This window comes from Rousettus aegyptiacus, unplaced genomic scaffold, assembly GCF_014176215.1.
Source record: "Rousettus aegyptiacus isolate mRouAeg1 unplaced genomic scaffold, mRouAeg1.p scaffold_m13_p_7, whole genome shotgun sequence".
Lineage (NCBI taxonomy): Eukaryota > Metazoa > Chordata > Mammalia > Chiroptera > Pteropodidae > Rousettus > Rousettus aegyptiacus.
The window spans coordinates 87,292,618-87,319,079 of NW_023416310.1; the positions used below are offsets into that span (position 1 = coordinate 87,292,618).

At 47.3% G+C, this 26,462-nt stretch overlaps 1 protein-coding gene across 1 annotated transcript in view; it reads right to left on the minus strand.

The window, feature by feature from the left end:
- Positions 1-25,433, minus strand: part of GALNT10 (polypeptide N-acetylgalactosaminyltransferase 10) — a 178,720-nt gene extending 153,287 nt beyond the window's left edge. The window contains exon 1 of the mRNA XM_016166984.2: positions 25,275-25,433. Coding sequence (XP_016022470.1) covers positions 25,275-25,433 — 159 coding nt within the window. The remainder of the gene's footprint in view (positions 1-25,274) is intronic.
- Between the last annotated feature and the right edge of the window lie 1,029 nt (positions 25,434-26,462).

Below are 26,462 nucleotides of genomic sequence, written 5' to 3' on the forward strand. Positions count from 1 at the left end.
AGTGGATTTTTCCTTCCCATTTTGTCCTAGTGAGCAAGTTGAATTAATTACAAACACGGGTTACTACATGGCTTCTGTCCTCTGGTGGGCTCTGAACAGAGGCAGAGCCACCAAGTACTATAAGCAGCAGTAAATATGTTCTGTAGGTTTTAGTTTCAACATCCTCACATTGATAAAAATAGACCTCATGGCATCAGGCAGGAAAATTCATACTCTCCACAAATCATTTCTGAAACAGAAAAATGAAACATTGGGGAATTCCCACGTTTTAAAAAATTATGTAAATCTTGGAGTGAAAGTAACTGTTTCGAATTTTAAAAATAAGTAGCTCATATTCTGAGGTTAAGTCCTTTTTTGGAAAGGAAATATATAGTATGCCAGGATTCCACTGTTCAGACCTAAGGTTAAAACAAGGACAAAAATTAATTCTCTCTCCTGTGCTTCTCGTGGTTTTCTTGGAGATCAACATTTCGGGAGCGGAAAAAGCATTGGGCCTTTATTTTATCTCATACAAGTGTGTATGTGTGCCTAAGAGACATTGAGAGACAGACAGACAGACAGGAGGGCGGGGGCAGGCTAAGGTTTTGCATAAGTCACTAGCTGTCTGTGTCTGGATTTCACTTTCCTGTCTTATAGAGAGCAAGGCACGGACCAGGTCACTGAGAGGTCCCCCTGGGTGTGGTGTGCATGTTCACCATGCAGATTCCCTGACATATCCACAAAAGCCCTGCTCGGAGATGGCTGTGGTAGTCAGGAAACTGGCATCTGACAGAGGCCCAAGAGAGTCTGAAACCCTGGGTTTCTCATCTAGTCCACTCCTCCACTCCACTACTTGGCATGTGCTCTGGTAGGAGGTAAAGTAGGATCCTATGGCTATCACTATAACAGTAAACAAGTCACAGAGGCACAGCTCTGATGTTCACATGTTGTGGGCGGGGCTGGTAGGTGAGGGGAGACTGCCAAAGATGTGGTCAGGACCATGACACCCACAGGCACAGGGTACCATGGGAGCCCACCCGACTGAGGAAGGCAGAGTGGTCAGGAACGGTTTGCTGGGGAAGGTGATGTCTCAGCAGAGACCTAAGGCATATGGAGGATGTGGCTAAAGGAAACCCAAATTGGAAGCATGTCCAAATCCTGGGGACCAGATAGAGCATGTGCATCTGAGGAGTTGGGGTGGGCTATAGAGGGAGCCAAGGGAGCTGGAGGAGCAGCAGGAGATGGTGACTGGAGAAGCTGGCAGGGGCCAGGTCGTGCACGGCCTGGACAGCCACACCAATAACTCTGGATTTTATCCTAAAGGGAAAGAAAGGCTCTGAGCAGGGTCAAGACATGACCAGACTTGTGTTGCAGAAAGATCACTCTGGCTGCTGTGTCCAGAATACATTGCAGGAAAGAGGAAGCAAGAATAAAGAAGAGGCTGGAATAAACAAGGCTCTGTTCCTGAGCGTAAAGGCTCAGTAGTAGGGATGGCCAGCATAGCGAGTGTCGGAAAGGCTGGGGGCCCTGACTGTCAGGGAGAATCCTAGGCTTTTAGTTTCTTATCCCAGGTCCCACTAGTATGATCACTTTTCCTCCCTGGAGAAACTTGGGGCTGGGAGAGCAGGAACCTCTTCCTACCTACATACCACCTGCCTAATTCGGTCTGGGCTGCGTGCTTCTCCCTGGCTAAGAAAGGGAGATGGAATCTGCTAATTGGTCTTAAGGTAACCAGAAGTAAAAGCAAGAAGGTTCCAGAAACAGCTCAGTAGAGAAACAGCTCTCATGCCTGCCCTTTGGGCATATAAATGTGATCTTAACAGCAATTTACTTGAGGCCAGCTCTCCACAGTTTACAACACTTTTGATCACCATACCTTTTAGGAGGCTCCCAGTGCTCCTGGGAAAAAGGCACTCCCATTTTACAGAGGAGGAAACTGAGGCCCGGAGGCCTTGAGCACCTGGTACAACATCACAGCCAGAGCTGGAAACAAAGCGGAGGCTAGGAATTCACTCCACGGCTCTTTACTGCTATTGATCCCTGAGCCCACGGGGACTGTAAGTAATTAAAATGTCTCTCCTCAGCACTGGAGACAGCGAACTGGGATATTCAATGAAAACAATCTGCCGGGTGTGGAAGTGTTTCATCTTGAAGTCCTGGGAGGGCTTCTGAAATGAGGGAGAGACCTACAAGGTGGGGAGGGAGAAGATGTCACGGCCTGTTAGGATATGTCATCCCTGGTTGTAAAATGCTCCCTCCGAGGAGGCTGAGCCTGCACAGCTGAGGCCCTTCTCTGCTCCTGGGAGGTGGGATAATCCCGCTCCGAGTCAAGCAGGAGGGTCCAGGCTGGGGCGGGGTGGAGCAGAGGGCGCTGGCAGGGGCAGCGGGGACAAATCCCATGCAGTGCTTCTCTTTTTTCTACTCCCACCCCTAATAGTCCTATCCAGGGCAAATCAGGTTAAGTTAACCTGTATAGTTTATTTGTAGAAAGGAAAACCGTCTCTAAATGCCACTATCACTAAAAAATTAATAGCTATTTTTGAGCCCTTACGAAGTGCCAAGTACAAGCTCTGTCTATACAGTCTCACAATGAATCTTAATTGTAAGTCTACGAAGTGGGTAACTATTATCTCCATTTTACAGGTGTGAAAGCTGAGGCTCAAAAAGATTAAACATCTTCCTTAAGGTTCGTACAGCTATGACAAATGACAAGGTCAAGATTCCAATCCAGGCCCTTCTGACTGCTGGGCCTGTGGTCTGCTTGAGGAGGAGGTGATGTCTGAGGGGGAGGCCCCCTCACCAGGCTGGTTTTGATGACGGGGAAGGAGGGATACACTGACCATGTATATGTGGGAACTTTCGCTGACTTTATTTCATGTAGAAGGCAAGCTGGAACTCTTTCCATCTTTTTCCTGCCTGCTTTCCTGAGATGAGAAAGGAGACATATCAGCAGACAGGGCTGGGGCACCGAAGGGTTAAAGGGCACAGACAACTCCACAGGAAGAGGCAGCACTCGCCCTGCTGCCTTCACTGCCTCCCTGAAGCGTGAGGCGATATCCTTATTTTCTGCAAGGGGTGCCTGACCTGCCAGAGGGCACAGAACATGCGAATCTGGGGGCTCCATCAGCATCACTGGGATGGAGAACAGGGCTTTAGGCTGAAGCCATTGTAGTTCACAAAGGCTGCAAAAGATAGGAGTAGGATCGGTGAGGTCTGCCAGGTAGTGGAAAAGAGATTCAGTGAGAGGAAGAGGAAGGCAATGGGGGTTGCTTGGCCTCGAGGAGGCCTGGAGGTAAGCTATTTATCATCCTAGGTGCTCCATGGCTGCTGGAGTAATTTCTGAGGGGAGCAAACTGCTCAACAGCCCTCTGACCACATAGGAAAGAAACTGAACGAGAGGTAAAAGGTTATGGTTTTAAAATTAAAGTATGACAAGGTTGGGCAGAGGAAGGAATTTCTCACTCATGATAACAGAAAAGGGGTTTTTCTTTCATGAGTCGACAAAATCTAGCATGGTAAAAAAAAATCTGTCGGGGTCCACTCACCAGTAAAAAGCTGTTGCTTGGACATGAACATGAAAATACAAATGTAGTCGTCAGTAGGTAAGCTTTCTAGTGCAAATACCACGCTGTTATCCAACATACCTGGGACATGATTCAATCAGTAAGCAATGATGGACTAGAAGAGGGTACCAAACTACTTTCAGGGATGCCAGGTCTGCGTTCTTTGAAAAGCTGGTAAATTTTCAGTGAGTAAAGTCTTTCATTACTAAGCCCAATATTGTTATAAATTTTTCTCAAATCAATAACATTTCCTTACTGTAACATTAACCAATAAGAACAATGAGGTTGTTCTGATCAACGTAAATAATTGTGACCTCAGGAATTAAAGATAACAGCTTACATCTGCCTCAAAATACCACTTCTCCATTTTGCTTTAGTTGGCCAATATTGAGAAAACCTTTCTTATGTAATAGATAGTAGATGTACTTGATGAGTAAGTAGATATATTTTTTTTAAACAGAGCCTGCCCTGCAATCTCGAGGTTCTCTTCAATTAAACAGATGCTGGAAGAATAAGATGGTGACCTTCCACATGTAAAAGTGCAGTATATAACGCATATAAGTTGTTTTTAGAAAATGTTTTTTCTTATTATCACAGCTTTAAGAAGAGTTAGCAGCATTTGAAACAATGTTTACACTATCCCTGAAGCACCCACTCGGACCTCTACAGACAGTCTGTAAAGTGCTGGCTGGTATGGTCTGCAAGGCCTCCCAGCGCTGGCCCCGCCTCCTCACCATTAAATCTGGAATGGAGAGGGATGGAAACAAGCCCCTCTGGCAGGAGCCCGCCTGAAGCAACAGGCCTTCCACCTGTTCCCTGCCTCCCCCATTTCAGAGGGGAAAGTGGGGAGATGAGGAAGAGAAGGTAATAATTACTGCCACAGACTTCACCTTCTCCGATGAATCCATATATACCTAGGGCTAGAAACACCACTATCTGAAAAAGAGAAAGGTATTCAGATGCCCAGAGCTAAGAGGGCCCTGCGAGGTCTTCTTCCTGCTCCAGGGCTGCAGCCTCAGTCCTGATAACTCAGTTGGTACGGAGAATACCAGATCCATCTGAACAAGCAATTTAAATACTCTGGAGAGTGGCTAACATACCTTCAAGCAGTAACATGTAGAGACAGCAGATCTGCACAATGCACACCATGGCAAGCTCATTTGTTTTCAACCACGACATTATTCTTTTGCAATCTATCTGACGGAAAGAAAAATCAGCTGGTCTATTCTATATCTAGAACTAAAGGGCTGGGATGATGTGGAGAAAGAAGAAAAGGGAGAGGTGGTGGCCTCCATGTCTATGGAGCTATTTAAGATGAGACGAGCAGGCTACCTCTGAAAGCAGCTGCAGAGAGGATCCCTCCCCAAGGGCGAGACGTTGTACTGATGATTCCTAGGTTCCCTTCCAACTCCAACTCTGTTTCTAAAAATAAAAGCAACTCTTTAAATTTTTTTTTTTAAAAAAAACCACATAAGTTATACATGTACATAATCATATCTTAGTACCAACAGTAGTATAATAGCATTTACGAAGCATTTTTCCCACATGTATCTTCTTAGGTAATCATCCCTGCAGCCCTGTAACATAGCTATTATTGTCATTATCCCCATTTTAGAGGTGGGACAAGGACTCTGAGTTTAAGTAATTGCCCTGAGGTCAGACAGCTGGAGAGCAGAAATCACTGGCAGCTCCAGGCTTCTCTCTGACATTTCCCCTCGTCCTCCTCCTCTCCCCTCCTCCTCTCCCCTTTTTGTCTTCTGGTAAGCTCAGTTTAACAATGGGAAAATGGAGGAGAGACCGTGAGACGGAGCCTCCCAGACAGGTAAGTGACTGAATCTCCTCCCATCACTCTGTGCCACCAAATGACTCAGGGACGACTTACTCATAACCTCGGTGGGTAGTGAATACACTGAGATGTATTCATTTTTTTTAAAAGATTGGTGCATGCATATCTGAATTTTAAGAAGAAAAAAATTAGTCCTTTTAAGTTTTAAAAGGGAAGCATTTTAGTCTAAAGTGAGGAAACGAAAGGAGGAAGATTTTTTTTTTCTTTTTCGCCAAGTAAGTTCTGTCATTCCCACAGGTGGTGAGTGCACTCGGCTTCTGAGATCACAGTGAATGAAATATTCAGATGAATTCCATAATGACCAGCTCAGAAGACAAATGCAAATTCAATTCATTAATGAAGAAAAAAAGATTAATTCTAAAAGATAAGTCTTTCAAGTTGGTTATCAGATATGAATATTCAAAAAGAGAACCACCTGGTTCTTAATTTTGTTTGGAGGCCGTTTTGATTCTCAGAATTCAGATGAAAGTGATTTTTCTCCAAAATGTTTTAGCAAAGAGGTTGTGGGTGGCAGTGGGTAGGGAGGAGTGACTCCCATCAAACAGACTTTCTGTATTTCAATTGCTTAAGAAGCCATAATTTCTCAAATGGTTGGAGGGAATGAAGAGTCCCAAGGCCTCGCACCACAGTTTTATAGTTTTCAAAACTCATCCTCTCCTCTTCTTTCCCATGGAGAACCCTGGAGAGGACAGTTTGCCAAGCCCCCCTTATAAAGGGGTCCTTGGAGCCCAGAAAGGTATAGTTAATTGGCTCAAGGACACATAGTACAGACCTACATCCTGACTGATATTTAATCCAGTGTGCTTTGCTTCTCAACAGGGAAAGCATTTCCAAAGAAAGTTGCCAAATCAAGTTCAGTTTCCTAAACCCTAGTTTGGCCACCATCTGGGTTTATATAGAAGACGGAATGGGCAGGTATCCCTCAAAGAATTCACATCCTCATTTGGGAATAAAGTAAAAATGGGGAATGGCAGCATCACTTAACACCTGCTGGCATGTTTAGCCTGGAAAAGTTGTTTTCCCTTTCAAATCTGTAATCTCTACACACAAAGAAGGGGTGGCTTTAGTTACTACTTGCTTCTCTTATCTCAACCCTTTATAACAAACTAATGCAAAGAACTTCAGGACAGCACAGCTGTGTTTGACTGTGAGCCGATACCACAGCCGTAGTAGCTAATGCTTATCACATGTTGGCACTGAGCTGAGAACATTCAATAGTTTTATATGAATATTAAAGATGAGGAAACTGAGGCAGAGAGGTTAAAGCAGCTTGCTCAAGGGTCTACAACTCTAAAGTAGAGGAGATGAAATTTAAACCTGCTGGGCCGTGGGTCTTAAGCCCTCTGCTACTTACCAGCTGTGTGATCTTGCATACATTACTTAATTTCTCTAAACTCTACTTCTGTAATCTGTAAAATGGAAATAATAATAGGGACCCTATAAGACAGTTCAAAGCGACAGATGAGATAACATAAATGAAGCATGTGGCTTTGGGGCCGCCCTACTGCATGATTCCAGGGAACGTTATTCACGAATGGAGACGTGCTATGAGGCAATCCTGCTTGCCACAGTGCCCATCGTGGAGAAAATGCTCAAAATGCTCCCATGAGGATTCACGATCATTGTAGGACGGCGCTAATAATCAGGGTCAAGAACCAAGGGAAGAGCAGCATCTCTGAAGGCCTGGCTCAGGTGTCACCTGCTCTCAAGAGCTCTCCTTTGCTATCCATCCATGGAAAATCTTGGAGTACGTTTTGCTTCCCCAAGCAGATATAGACCTCTTAGAGGCAGACGTTGATCTGTGCCTTGGATCTCTTGTATCACCTATAGTGCCAAGCACAGAGCAGGCCCTTGGGAACTATGGTGGTTTTTAAATGTCCACAATTCCTTTCACATTCCTCCATCAAGAAGTGGGGTCTAATTCTCTTCTCCTTGCTGAATTTAGTGACTCACTTCCAACTAACAGAATAAAGTGTCACTAATAGTGTGCAATTTAGGTCATAGAAGGACTCGTGGTTCCCAGCTTGCTCTCTCTTGGACCACTTGCTCTGGGAAAAGCTAACTGCCATGCAGTGAGGACACTCAAGCTTCCTCATGGAGAGGTCTAGGCACTAAGGAACTGAGGCTTCCTGCCAACAGCCATGCGAGTGAGCCATCCTGGAAGCAGAAACCCCGGTCTCGGTACAGACTTTACGTGATTGCAGCCCTGGCCAAAGTCTTGACTACAATCCTAGAACAGACCTTGAGCCAGAACCACCCAGCTAAGCCTGAATTCCTGACCCACAGAAACTGTAAGATAATAAATGTGTGTTGTGTTAAGCTACATTTTGGGATAATTTGTTATACAGCAATATATAACCGAACAGGAACCATATGGTGAGTTTAAAGCATGCAGACAACAGGAAAGTCATAGGTTTCGGGTAGGAGTACACTTCACACTTGGATGACAGCTGCCCTGTTGATGGATGTCTAGAGATGGGCTGGCTTCATGTATTCAGGCTTTGGCCCAGAAATCACCATGGGGAAGACAAGACGGGGAAATATGCATGAGGACACTCAAGCTAAGGCTGGCTGAACAGCTCAGCCCTCAGCTCTCCACGCCCTCAAAAGAGGAGAGGGCCTCGCTGTCCGGCGCAGCCAGATGAGTGCCCCGGCTCCACACCTGGCCGTTCCTTCAGCTACACTCCGGCCACACAGCCCCCCTCAGAGCTCCCCGCAGGGACCAAGCCCTCTCCTGCCCTCCTGCATTCGTACTTGGGAGGATGGGAGTCCTCCCCTAGTATCCCCTTCCCCTTCGTTCATTTATTTCACCGAATTAAAACATTTTTTTTTATCGTGAAATTGAAAACTTACAGAAAAGATGCAAGAATAGCACAATGAACTCCTCCATATCCTTCCTTCATGTTCGCTGGTACCATTTTCTATATTTGTTTTCTCGTTCCCTCTCCTTCTCCTCTATCTATCTATAATTTTTTTTCTGAAACATCTGAGAGAAAGCTGAAGACATGATAACCCTTTATTTCTAAATTCCTCAGTGTGTATATCTGAAGAATAAGGACATCAAAATCAGGAAATTAAACACTAATACAACACTACTACATAATCTATAGTCCATACCCAAATTTTGCCAATTGTTCCTATAATGTCCATTACAGATACTTTTTCTGGTTCAGAATCTAATACAAGACTCTTCATTCACTGTTTGTTTTCACTGATCAAATATGTCACATGCCAGGCATTCTGTAAAGCATTGAGGATAAAATGAGTGGAAAAAAGACACAATCACTGTCCTCATGGTGCTTACGGTTTAGTAAGGAGACATACCACATAATCACACTAATTATAAATTTATATAACCACAAACTAAGACATGTGCTTTAAAGAAAAACCTCCAGTTGGGTTAAAGGTTGGGGGTGGCTTGAGGAGGAGGAAGGTCAGAAAGGTCCCCTGAGGTTGAGACACCTGAACTGAGATGTGAAGGGCGGGGCAGTGTTAGCCATGCTCAAAGTTTGTGTGTGTCTGGGTGAGAGGGGAGGAACTGGAAGAAGAGCACTCCACGCAGTGAGAATGACATACGAGAAGGCTCTGTGCAGAACGCATGGCTGGTTCAAGGTCAGCATGAATGGAGGGCAGAGGTGGAGGGGATACGGGGCCAGGGGTGGAGTTTAGTTTTTACCCTAGAACAATGGGAAGCCACGGATGGGTTCCCAGGAGAAGTATAATTTACACTTCCAAAAGACCACTCTGACTGCTGTGTGGAAAAAGGTAATGAAAGTAATATGGGTTGATAATTTCTCAGCCTCAATTCTAGAATCTAAAAGGCTTTATTTGTAACTTTTTTAAAAAATAACACATTTAACGACAACCTGACCTGAATGAACATGAGGCTACCTACAGTTTTTATCCATCTGCTTTGTATGAAAACTTACATTCTTGCCAGAGATAAAAAAAAAAAAAAAAAAGAGTTTTGATTATGGGAAGCTACTGCAGACCCCACTGGGGCTATTACATAATACAGCGTAGGCATTGTATTAACATTCCTAAACCAGAAAGATTTTTGTCCCAGTTATCAATTTATTGCCTCTCGAATTGAAATCCACCTTCATTTCCTGCTGTGCAAAGATAGATCTGGGCCTTTTAAACATCTCTTCCTTTCTAGCTAATAAAATGTTAACACTGATCAGTAGAAGATGCAGGGAAGGCATTGCAGGAGGAAGGCTTTTTGTTTTTGTTTTCGAACTGGGTTCTGGTGTATTAGCCAGCCAGGCAGCAGACGGCTTCTCTGGCACCAAGCTCCTGAATCAAGCCCAACTTCTCCACCGTCCAGATGCAGTGCCCAGCAGCATCAATAATCAGCAGCTTCGTGCAGCACCCACTCCCTTGGGCGGTTTTGTAGCTGCATGTCTTCCATGAGACACCTCACACGAACAGCTTTCCCCAGCACATTTCACTGGTGGGGACCCAGAGCAACTTCGCTGCCATTCAGTAAGCATAGCTGTGCCCTCTTCAACCAAGTCCAGATCTCAGCCTGGGGGCCTCTACCTTGAGCATCCTAACAGGGTGGAGGGATGCTTCTTGGTGCTCCATCTCAGCTGTAGGGGTAGTGGCTGCTCCCATGTTTGCTATTCTCACATTCTTTAGAAAATATTTAGAGCTCTCTTTACTTTGTAATAGCCAATCCTCCATTACTCCAATCTGCTGTCATAGTGAATACTTCTTTACATTAAATGTTCCATGTTCAGGGTGGTTTCTCATTCCTGATTGAATCCTGACTAACATAATTCTGAATCCTAAAATGTGCCTCATACAGAGAGTTTAGGTTAAAGGATTCTGGACCTGACATAATAATAGCACCTATGCATCATTTCTTATATGCCAGGCACTATTCCAAGTGCTTCGTGTGTGAGAACTAATTTAATCCTAGTAACTATCCTATGGTACTATTACCATGTCCACTTTAAAGTAGAGGAAATGGCAAAACAAAGAGATTCAGGAACTCTCCCAAAGTCACACAGCGAATAAAGGGAATAAAGAAAGGGCAGAGCTAGGATTCAAACCAGGGCAAATCTGTGGCCGTAGAAACCTGGGGGGTGAGGCGGGGAAGGGACGAGGAGAGAGGTGGAGACAGGTAGATCAGCATGAAGGCTACTGTGCATCCTCTACCATGCTCTAGGGGCCCATGCCCTCTCCACTGACTGCCCACGTCCACTGCCCTGGAACTATCTGCCTAGTGGTCCAGCTGGTCTTCAAGGGCAGAGACCATGTCCTTTTCTCCTGGAATGTCAAATGCTTAGCAGAAAGCCAGTCTGGACACAGTCAGTATTCAGTCAAAATCTGCAGGATAAATGACATTTTGAGTAAAGCAGAACTACAGACCCAAATGCCAGCTAAATAACAGGCTAAGCCTCCCAGTTATGTTCTCGTGCATGGAGGGGTCTGGCCTCCCAAATCCTGTCCTGGGAGCATCTTTGTCTCATCTGGTCTCACATGCAGACATCTGATAGTGGTTGACAAAATGACTTCCTACGTCTTTTTCAACTCTTAAACTCCAGGACCCGTCATGAAGTAAATTCGGTCACATGATTTCTCTGCTCATCACGTGTCTGAGAACTGCAGAGATCATGGACGTGGCCCCACCAGCATTCCTGCCTCTGCCAGGCTAACTCCTGGTTTTACTTTTTAGGAGCCAGTAACACTGAACTTGGGAGACCCTGCATATACCATGCTGTTTTCCCCAGTCTAGGCGGAGACTGTGCCTCTCCTCTGCTGGGAATCCTGTGCTCCCCGCCCTGCCCCCAGCCCTTTCCCTGCCTGGCTAACCCAGCCCACTCGCCTTCAAGGCCTTAGGTCTGGACTTCCTCCCTCAGGAAGCCTTTCCTCCTCCACCCGCGCTGATGATCTGGTTACCTGGCTCTCCTATGTGCTCACACAGAACACTTTACCTGCAGCTACCAGAGATGCCACTGTACCCTCACTGACCTGTGTGGTGTGTGGAACCAAGGGCAGAGGTAAAGGCTCAGGGCCCTGCAGGCCAGTCATAGCTCCATCAGGGACCAGCTATGTGGCCTTGGGTGTAACATTTCCTCTCCCTAGTGCTTGGTGACCTTGTCCATAAAATGGGGATATTTATAGTGTGTATGCCATTGAATTTCTGTGAAGATTAAGAACAATGATGTGTATAACATTGCCTAGCAAAAGCAGCCTGCAGAGTCGTTACTATTATGAGTATCTGAGACTCAGAGGTTGCAAGTTACACAGTTTGGTGTCCTCACTATCTGACAAGGTGTCTGGACCACAGCAGGCATAGTGGATGAATGAATGGATTCATCCTCCCTCCACTCCCACTGCCTCTAAATGGATCCTCTGGCCTCTACTGACTTCTGAATTGCCATATCCACTTTCCCGAGATGAACCGCTGACCTTCTGTGCCAAAACTACCAGTGGCTTCCCTGCGTCCTGAAGTCCACCCTCTCAGAGCCCCAGGGATCTGGCCCCCACCTCCCCGCAGTTACTCTCTAAGGGACACCTGAAGGCTCAGAGACTCTGGCTTACTCTCTGCTCCTGGAACAGGTTCCCTCTTTCTACCACCTCAGAGGCCCCAAACCTAGTATGAACTTTTCTAAATTCCTAAGCTTTCTTTGGGCCACCTTAAAAGTCTGACCTTTCAGAAGTCCACCCTGACCTCAGTCAGTATAAGCACCCACAACACCTGGCTGACTCCTCCAGCAGTGTAAGTATGCTCTGCCTTGTGCACTACATCACCATGAACTTGTCCATGTCGCGTTGTAGACTATGACCTCTCTGAGGATAGGAACTGTTTCCTGTACCTATCACTTAGTAGCTCCCAAAATTAATTAAGTTGGGATCCAGGGTGAAAAGAAATTGTTGAAACATTGTAGTTGAAATTCAGAAAAAGAAAAGTGATACAGTTAAGTAAAAGGCAATATGTACCATGTGTTAACTCATTAGTATTCAAGGCTAAAATCCAAGTTAAAAAAAAAAAAGGTTGATCTCTTAACAAGGAGAGTGGCTTTAGTTAAAGAATGCATATGTGCAGGGTAATATGCTAATCTTCCACAGGAAGAGAGGATTTTCCCCATGAATTAAAAAGGAATCCAAGTAGCTAGAAGAGATTAAGACAATTATCTGCCTTTGCAAAGTGTTTCATCCACCTCCACCCAAACACAACACGTAAACACTTGCATGCACACACACAGAACAATCTGATGGGAAAATGGGAGATGGTCCATCTATTGGATTCCTAAGGCTGCCATTAAAATAGTACTACAAACTAGGGGGCTTAAACAACAGAAGTTTATAGTCTTACAGTTCTGAAGGCTACAAATTGGAAATCAAGGTGTTGGCAGGGCCACATTCCCTCCAAAGCCACTTTCAGCTTCTGGTAGCCCCAGACATTCCTTGACAGCAGAACTCAGGCCTCTGCCTTAGTCTTCACATGGCCATCTTCTCTTTCTGTCTCTCTTCTAACAAGGGCACTAGTCAGTCATATGGGGTTAAGAGCCCACCCTAGTCCAGCATGACCTCATCTTGACTAAGTACATCTGCAAGGACCCTGCTTTCAAGCAAGGTCACATTTTGCAATCTTGAGGATTAGGATGTCAACATACCTTTTTTGAGGATACTATTCAACCCCTAATAGTCCATTCTTCAATTTAATGGTAGATGTGGTCCTGGGAGAAGGACCTGCTCAAGGTCACATAGCAACACAAGGTGGTTCCTCCACCAAGAAGAGATGACAACAAGAGCCAGCAAACTGTGGCTGGCCAAATCCGGTCTGCTGCCTGTTTTTGCAAATAAAGTTTTATTGGAACACAGCACACTTATTCTTTTTTGTATTGTCTCTGGCTGCTTTCATACTACAACGACAGAGCTGAGAAGTCACAGCAGAGCCCATGTGATCCACAAAGCCTAAAATTTCCCTGGACTAGAAGAATAGATGAAATACACTGGCCATATTTGGAGATGGACCTTCTAGAAATGGGAGGAAGCCTAGGCCCACACAGCAGCTCTCTGGGGTCCCTTCTCTCCAGCTGGAACCTCACCCAAGAGGCTGTCCTGCTGTGAAGCCTCCTTCAGCATCACTGCCCTTTGCCTAGAGAAATGGCAAAACACAGCTGTATAACACCCATGCTGCTAATGTTGTACAAATTAAAGTCCATAAGCATTTCTAAGAGACAGATTAATTCTAACTGGAAAGATCAGACAAGACTCTCTGGGAAAGGAAAGATTTGAGAAGATTCTAAAAGATGGGTCGTGGGCACTTGAGAAATCCTCTAAGTCACCCTATGCCATAGTAGGTTACCTAGGACTCTGCTGAGCTAAAAGGAGTGAGTTCCCCATCACTGGAGGTATTCAAGCCAAAGAGGGCTGACCATTTGGCAGATATGAGGTTGAGGAGATGAGACATGATGAAAGACAGTCCCTTAAAACTGTGGATTTCACAATTGTAGGCTTGTGGCTTCTTCAGTCTCATCTCTCATCGCATTTTCTGAAACACCACACGGCCCAGAGATGGTGAGAGTAGAGGGGAAGACAAACAGACCTACGCAGACAGGGAGACGAAAGGGTGCAGAACAGGAGAGGAGTGAAAGACAGCCCACACAAACCACAGAGGGGGGGAATCCATACCAGTCTTCTACCCCTTTGCCTGCAAAAAAGCTTGACAATTAGGGTTAAAATTAATCAAATGCTTCTTTAATACCTCTGGCTTGGCACCTAGCAGCCTCCTTAATATGCCCCATTGTTCTCTGGCAGGGCCCTCAGCTGCCTCTACCTGCCTCTATCACTGGCAGAGGAGATAAAGAGCAGGTGCCCAGCCAGGTTCCGGGCTGGAGAGGGAGGCACAGAGAGATGCACCCCAGGCATGTGGGGCCTACTCTGTGGGGAGACCCTATTCCCTAGAAGCAGAGAAGCCTTGCCTACCCCAGCAGGAATGATAATGCAGCAGATAGCAATACCTGACGACTGCCCGAAGGCGGGGAGTCCAGGGCAGGAAGAGTCATCTCTACTGGGGTCGGCTTGCATGCCAGGAAGGTACCATTCTCACTTTAGAGGAGAGGAAATGGAGGCCAAGAGAGGTGAAATGACTTGCCACAGGCATCAATAATGCATGATAGTTAAGAGCACAAGTTTGAGAGTCAGGAACCTGAATTTCAGTCTTACCACTTGTTTCCTCTGCAGGCCTGGGAAGTTATTTATACTTCCTGAGCTTCGGTTTCCCCACCTACAAAATGACGTCAGCAAGAGCACTCGCCTCCTGGGGTTGTAACGCTGATGGAATGAGATGGGCACAGTGCATGGCGCACAGCAACAGCTCAATAAATTAATGAATGTCATTGTTATTGCTGTGGAGCCAGGGCTCAAAGACAGAGCTGGCTCTCGGCCCAGGACTGGCTGCCACGCCGACTGTGCCCCACATCCATGTCCCACTGCCACATCAGCAGCCACCTGACACCTCCAAAGGGGGCGGAGCTGCGGCCACTCCTGCCCTGGCAAAGGGCCCCGTACTAATACACATGGGCAGCTGTGTTCAGCCGAACTGCCTCACCCAGTTAGCTCTGGGTGGCCACAAATGGTCCTCACACAGGCTCTCTCTTTTCTAAAAATGTCCCCAGATGTCTCTGAGGCCCCCTCAGACAAGGGAATGAGGCAAGCGCCATTTCTGCTGGAAAAGCCATCTTTCTTCTTATTTCATAGATTCCTAACCGCTCCCCCCCTTCCGCCCCGCCCCGCCACCCATTACAGGAATGCACGTTCTGGGGTTGCCTCACATGCCAGGAAGTTCAATGCAGAAAACTAAGTACACCGTGTGCTTACTTTGTTTCTAACTAACCTACAGCAGCCCCTGACACAGCTGGAACAAGCTTTATTAGGCAGAGTGGGCCTCAAATTCAGAACGCCCTAGAGACACAAAGAAGCAAGGTAAGTGGGCCTTGGGCCCAGAAAGAGCAGAAATCATCCGGATATGAACTTAAGTGAGTTTGTTCAAGAGCCTAGGGTTTATATATTTATTTTTTCAACTAACCGTCTTTTTTTTTCTTCTTTCCCTGAAAAGTACATTAGGCTGACAGAAGGACTAGCCTCAACCTATTAGCTCTGTGAGTAGTCATGTCACTTACACTCTTTGAAACTTGTTTTTCTCATCTTTAAAGTGGGGCGGGCCATAAACAAGGTTATAAAGCAGGGCTCCCAAACTCAAATGTCTCCAGAGCCCAGGCAAGTTGCATGAAGGGTGCAGATCCCACGTCTGAGGCCACAAGGTGCGGCAGGGGCCATGGCCACGTAGGGAGCTGGGCCTGTTCAGAGGCGGCGGCTGCTACTCATGTGCAGCCACTTTTTATGATACTGGAACCCAGGCCCTGATGCCAGACTTTTTGTTTGTTTGTTTTTCCTCAAAATCCAAAAGTGGGAATTTTTTAAAATGTGAAATATTCTAATGTGTCCAATGTGTAGGTACTGACAACTTAATAACATTTAAAAATAAAGACACCCAATTATCTACGGGCCAGCGCTAGGTGAGCCACATGAAGCAGATCTCTGGGCTACATCAGGCCCACAGGCGACAAGTTTACAAGCTCTATTAAAGTAAACATGTAAGGTTTTAGAAAAACAAATATAAAGGTCAAATAAATAAAAAAGAGTTCTCTGAAAAAGATAGCCATTAGGCTTATTATCAATAAAATAGCCAGGAATCCAAACTATAGAACCTGGTGCCTTAAGAACAGAATCACTAACTTTTCACTAAACTTTAGGTGCCAAATTTAGAAATTAGTTATTTCACAAATAGATGTGCACACACATACACATTTTAACTGTCAGCAGCTGACTCTGATCAATACTCAGGAGGAAACATGCAAAAATAACAGTTTTCAGTCGAGTACATACAATGTGCTTTAGCAGCAGGAAGTAATTTTCACACACACTCCCTGCCAGATGTTTCAAACCTGTTCCCTTTAAGAAATCCCCTTCCTCCAGAAGCCCCTGCCAGCCTCCTCTGCTCAGCAGCCCACCTCTTCAAGGAGGCTGACATTTGTAACTCGGAGGGAGGCCCACACAACACACAACCCTGGTTAACTGGACTCTTGGGAGGCTGCCCCAGGGAGGTCGGTTCCCAGGACGTGCATGGGGCTCTCTGTAACCTGCCTCGGAACTGCCGCCTGGCCATTGAGCTAAGGGAAGGGCTTTCCAGAGCCAACATGACGAATCTGAGAACTAGGCTCATGGGGCCCTCAGCGATAACCTCCCACTGTGCTCTCATGTCCAGTGGAAGAGGGTGGTGGACTCACCCAAGGTCACAGGGCCAGCGGGTAGTGAGGCTGCAGAAGGAAGCCTCAGACTGTGCCCTCCACTCACAGGGGACATGTTGCCATCACTTCCGAGCCGTGTGGCCCTGGATAAGTCACCAAACCTCTCTGCACCTCAGGTGTTTATCTTTAATGTGATTTAATCATTACCACAGCACTATGAAGTAGCAATCAGTGTGCTCATCTTAGGAGGAGGCAGCTGCGGCCCCAGAGGTCGGACGAGCCTAGCAAGTAAGTGGCAGAGCTGGGCCTGCGAATCACGGGGAGTGGCTCCCGATCCCACACTCTCTCTAGCTCAAGGGAGAGGTTCTTAGGGTCTCCATAATGCCACCTCTTTCCAAAAAGGCCCCAAGTTCAGTATCACCACTCACCCCCACTATAGCCACCTTTCTTGGAAATCCTGGAAGGGCAACGGACCACACACATCAGAAGAAAACAAAGCTTGCGGGCTCCTGAGAGGCCTTGCATTCCACAGCAGAGGGGTTTTCAATGTGCGCTGCCCATCTGAGAACTAAGATCTCAGATCTCGACTCTGAGCCACTTGCATCTGATATAGCACTACTACGAACAGGCTCCATGGAGCTCTCCTGGGAGTGTGGGCTGGCAACCTGGGGAAAATGCAGATAACTGCACTTTCCAGGAACAGAAGTTCAAAGGCAGGTTCCGAAGCACATGGGGAGAGTAGAGTGGGCCCTGAGGAAGGCGAGGTCTGCTTCTTGGAGTACTAGCAAGTTGGGGATGTGGGCGGAGAGAAGAGTGTTCCCCGAGGGACTTTCATAGAATTTGTTAAATACGAGGTTCCTTGGTCCACCCCACAATGGCCCAATCATCCTCCTTGGGCATGGCCATGAGTGTCCCAGCTAACAGGCTCCCTATGGATTCTGAAGCACCCTGCAGTTCAAGAGGAACCATTCCTCAAGGCTAAGCTTCCTACACTCAGCCAGCAGTGCCTGGGTATAAACCATATTATTCACTCACTTGTTTGTTTCTTAAGGCATCAGCAAATATTGTGGGCTAACAAGAGTGGATGACCAGGACAGAAGTTAGCTCCTGCGTTCAGAAGCAGCCAGTCTGGACAGATTAAAAACAATTACTACACTAAACAATACATTTATCTAATGGGCTCTGAGCTCCCGACTCACTCTTGCCACCCTGGGATACCCCAGCAGGGGTGAGCCAGGTTTAGGAGTCAGGAAGCAGGAAAGAAGGGTGTCAGAGGCAAGGGAGCAATATGTGTGGAGCCCGTGTAGAGCCCCAGACACATGGAACACACTGACAGTTGCAGGGAGGGGGAAAGCAGAAAGAATACCAGGCCATGACTTCCTGGAAGGGCAGATGAAAAAACCACGGTTTGAGGGATCTAAGATGTGTGAGCAACTCCTCAGGACTAGAGTGAGCAAAGACTACTTCCTGGAGGTGGCAAAGAGTACTTCCTAGAAGGAAGCAGAAGACCTGGGTTCTCTACCAGGGTAGGAAGCAGGAAGGTTGTCACCCTAATAACTGCTTCAGATTTCAAAGAGTCAGGGAGCGGGGCACGAAGAGCAGTCAGGGCATGCACAACCTCTTTCCCACACCCGATCATTAAAAGCTGTCTGGCCCTGCTCCACTTCTGAACCCTATGCCATTAGGCCACCACCTATGCTTGGACTGCTCACTTTCCAAACAATGACAGTAAAGGCACCCCTCCCTACCTTGACCACGAGCCCTACACACTACTCTAACACCATCACAATCAAGGAGGATCAGTCGCTTTGCTGATGGGGCTTAAGCGGGGGTGGGGCGAAGTTTCCTTTTCCTACCAAGTCACAAAACCACCAAGGGACTCTGTAGGTTCCTCCTTGGCTACTGAAGAGGTTCCGTGTTGGACAGATAGTCTCTTCCCTCTGCCCAGACATCGGGAGCTCTGACGGCAGCCTCTCAGGATGTGGGGAAGGGGCAGGGTGGGAGATAGGTCCTCTGTTCTGCTAGGTCCTGGGTCAGATACCCACATGCTCAAATACCAGCTCCACAACAACAAGCTGTGCACGCATAGGATGAATACCTGCCCCGCTGTGAGCCTCACTTCCCTCATTCATGCCCACCTATTTATAACAGTGACTCTGACAAGATGTACAGGTAAAGGGCTTATTAATCCATTGCCTAGCAGAATAAGGGCTAAATAAATGATAGCTGCAATTATTATTATTACCATTTTTCATGCTCAGCATCACTGTTTTTAGTAGTATCATTGTATGCTGTGGCTTTTATCACCAAACTGAAGAAAATTCAACATTTGAAACTCAGAATTCTCTTAAAATCAAAGAGAAGAAAACAAACGGGTCTGCTTTTTTTGCCTTCTTTCTATCTATACTCAGTAGAGGGCAGCAAACGTGAACCATCCAAAGATAAGAGAGGGAGAAGAGAGACACATGGGGAGAGAGCTACACACTCATAAATACACACCCACCCACCCCAGCAAGCGGAATTGTTTAGCTTCCTCTAGCTTCCAAAGTATGAACACTCCGCCTCCTCCAGCTAAGAGGGCCAGGCAAAAAAAAGTCGAAGCAAAAGAGACAGAAGTTCTTTTTCAGCTTGAGAGAAATTTTCAATGAACTAAATTTTAATGTGTGCCTGTGTGTGTGCGCGTGCACGTGCGCGTGTGCTGCGTATAGGAGGGTAGCTCTTAAGACATCTGTGAGGGAAAAGGAAGGCAGCAGCAGAACTCATAAGATTAAATAAAAGCAGCTTTCAACTGCTCCTCATCTCAAACTTCTACGTGGCGCTGGTAAGCATTAGTACCCAAGCTGTCCTCAGGAGGAAACTAAGGCACATGGAGCTAATCGTCTCAGGCAAGGGGTGGCAGAGCTGAGATGAGAATCATACCTCTAGACTGCAGGTTCGGTGATCAAAACTGAGTCCAGGACGGCAAAGGGACTTTATCTTGAGGAGCAAGTCTGATCCCTCAGTAGTGATGGCCTGGGACAGACGCATTCTAAAGTGGACATTTGTTGGCTTCTTCCCCAGATTTCATTTCCCCTCTTCCCCACAAGAGCACCCAGATTTTCGTCTGGGAAAAAATCTGGGTGCTCTTGTGGGGAAGAGGGGAAATGAAATCTGTTCTTCCTAAAATTTGGGTGGCTCGACCTGATCCCCATCTCCAGGGTGGGTTAAATCAATCAGCACAAACTATGAACAATTCAAAGAGCACATCAGATCTGAATCGGGCCTAAGGTGATCTTACTAGGGCTTATAGGCAAGAAGTTTCCTCTCTCTTCTACAGAAACTATCAGAGGAGGTGACCTCTTTCTTCTATGATCTGGGTGTGGATATGAGACTGAAAAGAGCTGCAACCATGGGGGCTTAGTCTAGGACATGAACTTCTATATCACAATTGCAATGCCCAGAGAGAATGTGTTCCCTTTCAGCCCACATGGCTTAATTCATTCTGTTACCTGCAACTGACAGAGAATCTGAGGTGGCTCTTAAATTGAAATTAGCGTCATCTGCCATGGACAGCAGTAATAATGCCATGTGCTACACATCCTTTTAAGCCTTCTATTCCCCTGCTAGATCCCTTTGCCACCTTAAAATTTAACTCGTTTTACCTGCTTTAAACTATAAAAATTTGGGAAGAAAATTTAAAAGCCAGGTAAGTGCCAGTAGAGAGATGGTCTCAATAAGTATTGGCCTCCCAACTGGGAGGGATAATCTTGGTTCATAAGGGAAATAATGGTAAAGAAGGATCAAATATTAGAATATGGAGGAAAAAAAATATTCATGGCAAAAGACAGCAAGAACTTGGAGAAGAAATGGGTTCTGGTCTGCATTCTTCCCTCTGAGGACTGATTTTCGCTCTCCTGGGCCTGTTTCTGTACCTACTGGACAGGGGGTTGGACTAGATGATTTCTGAAACCCCATTCCTGCTCTGACACATATCGATTATTTGGCGAACACGTTCTGACTGTCTTCCAAGAGCTAAGCCTTATGCTATGTTCTAGAAAAGGGATGTGTGGTTCCTATTTCGAGACATTTTTGGAAGGGGAGGCCACAATGCACTCCTTGGCCACAGGAATTCAGGCATGTCTAGGCTACCTACTGTGGGGCATGAGGGCAGTTGTTCTGAGCATTATCCATCAACTCTTCCTCTACTGGCTCTGACACAGGGTCAAATATATGAAAAATATAGAACCCACTGCAAACACCATCATGAGCATTTAGATGCCATAGAATATACTTCTGGTTGCCAAGTTTGCCTCCAGTTTTCTGTAATGAGATCCTGATGCCACCTCTGTGTAGGAGCTGACTGTGGACAAGGTACAATTAGCAAGCTAGATGGTTATCTTTTAAGTGGGCCTTTGCTTTTTAATTCCTGATTCCATTATTATGGTGTCACTAGATTAAAACGTCCTTAGACCACAGCCTGTGAGGGGGCATTAGAAAATGAACATATCCCTAAATAGTAGCCTCATCAACTTAGATACAGAGGCCTACTGAAACACACTGTTACAATACAAGCCTTTCCAATATATGTTTCCAAATACACTCGTAGAACACCAGGATGTCAGAATTGGAAAAGTCCTAACACAGTATCTATTCCCTATGTTAGGGGTCCCCAACTCCCAGGCCATGGACTGGTACCTGTCCAGGGCCTGTTAGGAACAGGACTGCACAGCAGGAGGTGAGTGGTGGCGAGGGAGTAAAGCTTCATCTGTATTGGCAGCCGCTCCCCAGCATTAGGATCACTGCCTCAGCTCCACCTCAGATCATTAGGCATTAGACTCTCACGGGAGCACCTGTCCCTAGTGCCAAAAAGGTTGGGGACCACTGCCCTACATCACAAACGAGTTTCAACATGCCATTAATGTCATCTGAGTAACAGTACTGAGAAACATCTGAGGCCACATCTAGGCTTAGTGAGAAAGAGATTGATTAGCAATGTCTGCCCTGGCCAGGGAATGGGAAGCATCACTATGATACACAATACCTTTTCCTTCTGAATCTAAGCCCTCACTTCACAGATGAGGAATCTAAGGCCCAGAGAGAGGTTAAACCACTTACCTGAGGCTACATGGTGAGTTTAGGGCAGGAGAGAGAATTAGAACCTCACCTGAGCTCCTTGAGACTTCAAGCCCAGGATGAGAAAGGATGCAGGAAGCCAGATTTGCTCAGGTAAATCAATGACTCTTCCCCTGTGGCATGAGATTTTAGCTGGGCATGCAGAGAAGTGATTAGCCATCCAAAGGATCTCAGCCCCTCTATGGAAAATTAAGGAAGTCATTCCAAGGCTACATTTCTATGGTGCTTAACTTTCTGAATGGTAAGGCTCTGCCATCAGGAAGACTGAAAAAAGGGGGTGGGGGGAGTACTGAAATCTGGATCTTCTAAGAGTAAAGTTTAGCTTTGACATAATGAAAAAAACTCTCGATAATTGAAAATTAAGTCATTGGTATTCTATTATCCCACCAATTTTTATTCCATGGTCACTATTATCCAGTGAAGTCATTTCTTACAAGAGATTATAGCTCAGAAATAGGGAGGGATTGTATCGTATTTCTTAGCATGAGTTTTTAATGGCCAGTTCCCAAGCCTGGAATATGAAACAGACTGTAGAATTAAAACAAGATGTTAAGCAGATGGGGGCTAGGAATGAGAGGGAACCCCAAATTAAAATGAAGATGGCTTCAAGACTGGCTTTTCTTGCTTGGTTTTGCAGCTTTCAAAGCAGCCAGCTGTCTGACCAGATGAATGCTAAAATCCTAAAAGCATTATGTGTCCTTTATAAATCAGCTGTCCTATCCAGCTCCAGAGGCACACCCAGAATGGGTCAGTATGACAGTTATGTAGACTTAAGTTCTAGCAGATGATAAATGCTCTTAATTTAAAACTGTATTCTTCAAACCAGTGTAGAAATCAAGGAGTTAAAAACTGCTCAAACAGTGGGTATGTACCCTTAAAGAAACTTCTCTCAAACCCACAGAGAATATATTTTTTACTTGGATAAAGTCCTGTAAGACTTCCCTCTAGAGGCTCTGCAACTATTTCTACCAGAAAGATCAACGAGGTGCTCTGGGATGATTTTCAACAATTACAAGAGTGACAGGTTGAGCTCAGAACTGGTTAGCCCTGTTGAAAAAAGGTCTGTGTGCTCAAGATGCCAGATTTCCCAGATAGCAGCAGCCTGATGTGTTCCGTGCACGTTCCAGTACACTGAGATGAGGGATGGAACACCATCACTCAGAGAAGTCAGTCTCTTCCCTCGAGGCCAGCTGACATTCAAACATGGGACCTGGGGGCCAAGCCCAGTGCAGTGCATCTGCAGGAGAGTGGAACAAATAGAGGACTGTGTGGAAATTTGGCAGAGCGTTCCTGAAAGGCAGCAGATGAATGCAGAATCCTATAGCACCTAGAAGAGCTTATCATTGGGGAAACAGCTCTATTCTACTGCTCCCAGGAAACAGAGATTTTCTTTAAAGCTAGGATAACCAGCTGGCACTCCCCACCACCAGCTCCAAACCCCTGTACTTATTCCTCCTCTTCCTCATAATATTCCAGAGCAAATGAAATGAACGAGAACTAGACCTTCCCAGATGAGCCTATCTGTCCATTTCAGTTAAGGGCTCTGAGCAGCACCCAGCTGTTGCTCCCCTCTCTCTCTGCCCAAAAGGTTGCCTTACTCCATCAATTCCCTCTTGCACAAGTGAGTAATTTACTTTGAAAGCTCAGGCCAAACTGGCAGTTAACCTTGACCTTCTCTCTACACATCTGGGTCTATAGAAAATGAAAATCGGGACGTCTCTGGCATTCATAGCAAATGAAATACGAGGGGTTTCTCCAGGCAGAGGCAGAATGTCATGAGCTATTTTAGAACTGGCTAGAGATATTCCAAAGGAGAGTCTGTACTTGGGCAGGGCGTGCTCCCCTATTGACCTGGGGCTGTGTCTAGTACGGAGCCCCCATAGTTAGGGATGCTGCATGAAGATCCTGCTTCAGGAAAGAAAAAGAAAAAGTGGTCACTGTACTCCTCAGTGATTCATTGTCAGCATCACAGAATGGTGAAGCTGGACCAACAATCACATTTTACAGATGGAGAAAGGGAGGCTCAGAGAGGTTGCTGGAAGGGTGATCGAGGACATACAGAGCAAGTTAATTGTAGAGCTGAGGATAGAACCCTGACTTCCAGACCTTGATGCTGGCACAGGATGGGAAAAGAAGAAGGAGATTTCATGAAGGAAAAACCCATATGAATACAGAATTGAAGGGCGAGAGGTCTAGGTTGGCTATCAGCTTTGAACCAGGGATTTAGGAAGGGAGTTAGGGCCCTTAGTTTCCAAATAGAAAGATCAACAGAAAAATCAACCAAGCCCTCCAGGATGATTTGTACATTCAAATTGGTCAGCCCTGTCCCAAAGAGCCCTCTGTGCTCAAGATGCCAGACTGCCCAGAGAGCAGCCTGATACTGGGAGAGGAAGGAGAACCATCAACCCCCAAAGTCTTGGCTTCTTCTCTAGTCTTGCCAATAATTAGTCAAGTTTGACCCTTGTGTACAAATTATCTACTTCCTATGGAACCCGGGAAATCCCATAAGAAAACCTGAAATGTCCCACTGTGTGACACAGTTCAAGTATGCACACGTGCACTGGCATCTACTGAGCCAGGAGCTGGGAGGGTAGGAGTGATATGACAGAGCTTCTGCTATCAGTCCATACGTACGTGCCACACACACGCGCGCTTGCACACACACGCGTGGGTGAGTTCAGAGGAGACAAAAACAATAGAGATCCCAGTCTTTGCTGCAAGAAACACTACACCTAACTCTACCAGACAAGTTCAGAGGAGTCATGAGTACTTTGAGAAGGACACTGGGCACAAATAGCCTCTAGAAAATTTGGAGTGGTCCTTCCACTAGAGCGACCACTTCGGGACTCCCAGAAGGTCAAAGGCAGCTGGCCCCTCAAGGACCAGGAGTTCACCCCTTCGCCACCTCCAGGGCCTGAAGCTCCAAAGGGAGCATGATCTTTGCATCCTCCCAGGAATCCACAGGATCTGGGAAAGAAAGAAGGCTGAGAAGGAGGGAGGGTGAATAAATGGGGAGAGGAGGGAGGCCCAGGTGTCTCTTTGGGCAGATGGGAAAACAGGAAAGCAGCCGACCACAGTAGGCAACACTGGGATCAGCAGGTGGGAGAAAAAGCAGAAAAGACCTGGATACTAAATAGAAGGACCGGCATCTCCAGAAGAGTTAGCCTGGGATACAGCATGCAGACAGGGTCCTCCAAAAGAGAGCAAGGGGATACCCAGACATGGACAGAAAGGAGGATGGGGACCTATGGTAAGAAACAGACCTCCAGGCTGGGCATCAGAAGTCCTGGTTTCTAGTTCTGGTCTGTCTCTGATGGGTGTGGGGCCCTGGGCAAGTAAGTTCCTGTCCTTTTCTGAGCCTCAATTTCCCATCCGAAAAATGGGACGAACAGAAAAGCCTCTGACGCTGACTCTGAGGAGGCAGACAAGGAAAGGCAGAGGAAGCAACTAAAAGCTAGAAGTGAATTTGGGGAGCGTTCCCAACCTCACGACAACTGGAGGACTCACCTGTCCGGCCGCAGGGGGCACCGCCGCCCCGGATCCCCCGGGGGTGCCGTCGGGCTGTCGTTCGCGGTACAGCGCCCAGAGCCCCACGTTGGGTAAAAGGACCAGGGCCGCCAGCACCAGCGCCACCGCCTGCAGAAGCCGCTTCTCTTTCCGCCTCATCGGGGCCGGTCAGCCCCGCCGCGTCCCGCCGGCCCCGCCGCGCCGCTCCCAGCTCCGCGCGTCCGCCTGTCCGCCCGGCGGCGGCAGCAGCTCGGCGACAAGAAGCGGCCGCGGCGCCGGCCCCGCTCCAACTCCGCGGCACTTCCGCTGCTCGCCAGCCGGGGAGCCGGGCTTGGCCACTGCGCCGCCGCCGCGGGGGTGTTGCCGTCGCCCCTGAGCCCACCGAGTCGCGCGCCCCGCGCCGCCCTCTGGAAGGTCGGCTGCCGAGGGCTGTGTGGCGCGAGCCCCAGCCTTCTCGCGGCTCTTCCCCGTCCGCCCCGGCGCGGCGGGGTCCGGGTGCGGACCGCTTCCCCCTCTCCGGCCGCGATGGTGCGGCCCGCTCCTCCGCGGCTCCCCCGCCCGCGGGAGCTTTGCGAAAGTCCCGGAGTTGGCGAGTTGGGCGCTAACTGATGCGGGCTGGACAGCCGTGTGTCTTCGCGCGCTGGGACGCGCCGGGGATCCCTAAGCCCCGCCCGGCAACCTCTTGCTGTGGACTCTGGTCAACAGTTTGAGAGCTCCTCGGGGATTTGCAATTAGTGCTGGAGACGGGCCGGGGCCGGACGTTCCGCGCCCGCAGTCCCTGGGGCTGTGGCTTCCCGCCCCTAGCAGCTCGGCTCCAAAGACATGCGGACCTAATGTGACCCTCCGGACTCGGTATTCCCAGGCGTGAAATGAGGCCACAGATGTGCTCCACGCGCACTGTTCTGCCCGCGGGCCCTCGTTCTCTTCATGTCGGAGTTTCTGGAGTTGGGTGTGAACGTCTTCTGTGAACTGTACAGTGGTATGCCCGGCCGCCTGTTGTCCCTGCAAACCCACGGGGAGGTGACTGGAGCCTCTCTGCTGGATGGACCTTTTCTCGCACAAGTCCAACCTCTTTGGGAAATTGGTCCCATGTGTGCCTCTGGGCACTTAGCTCACGGAGCTCATTCCTGAAACCTGTTGTTGGTTTGTCTCTAGGTAGCTAGCTATTCAGCAAACCATTAGCGAACG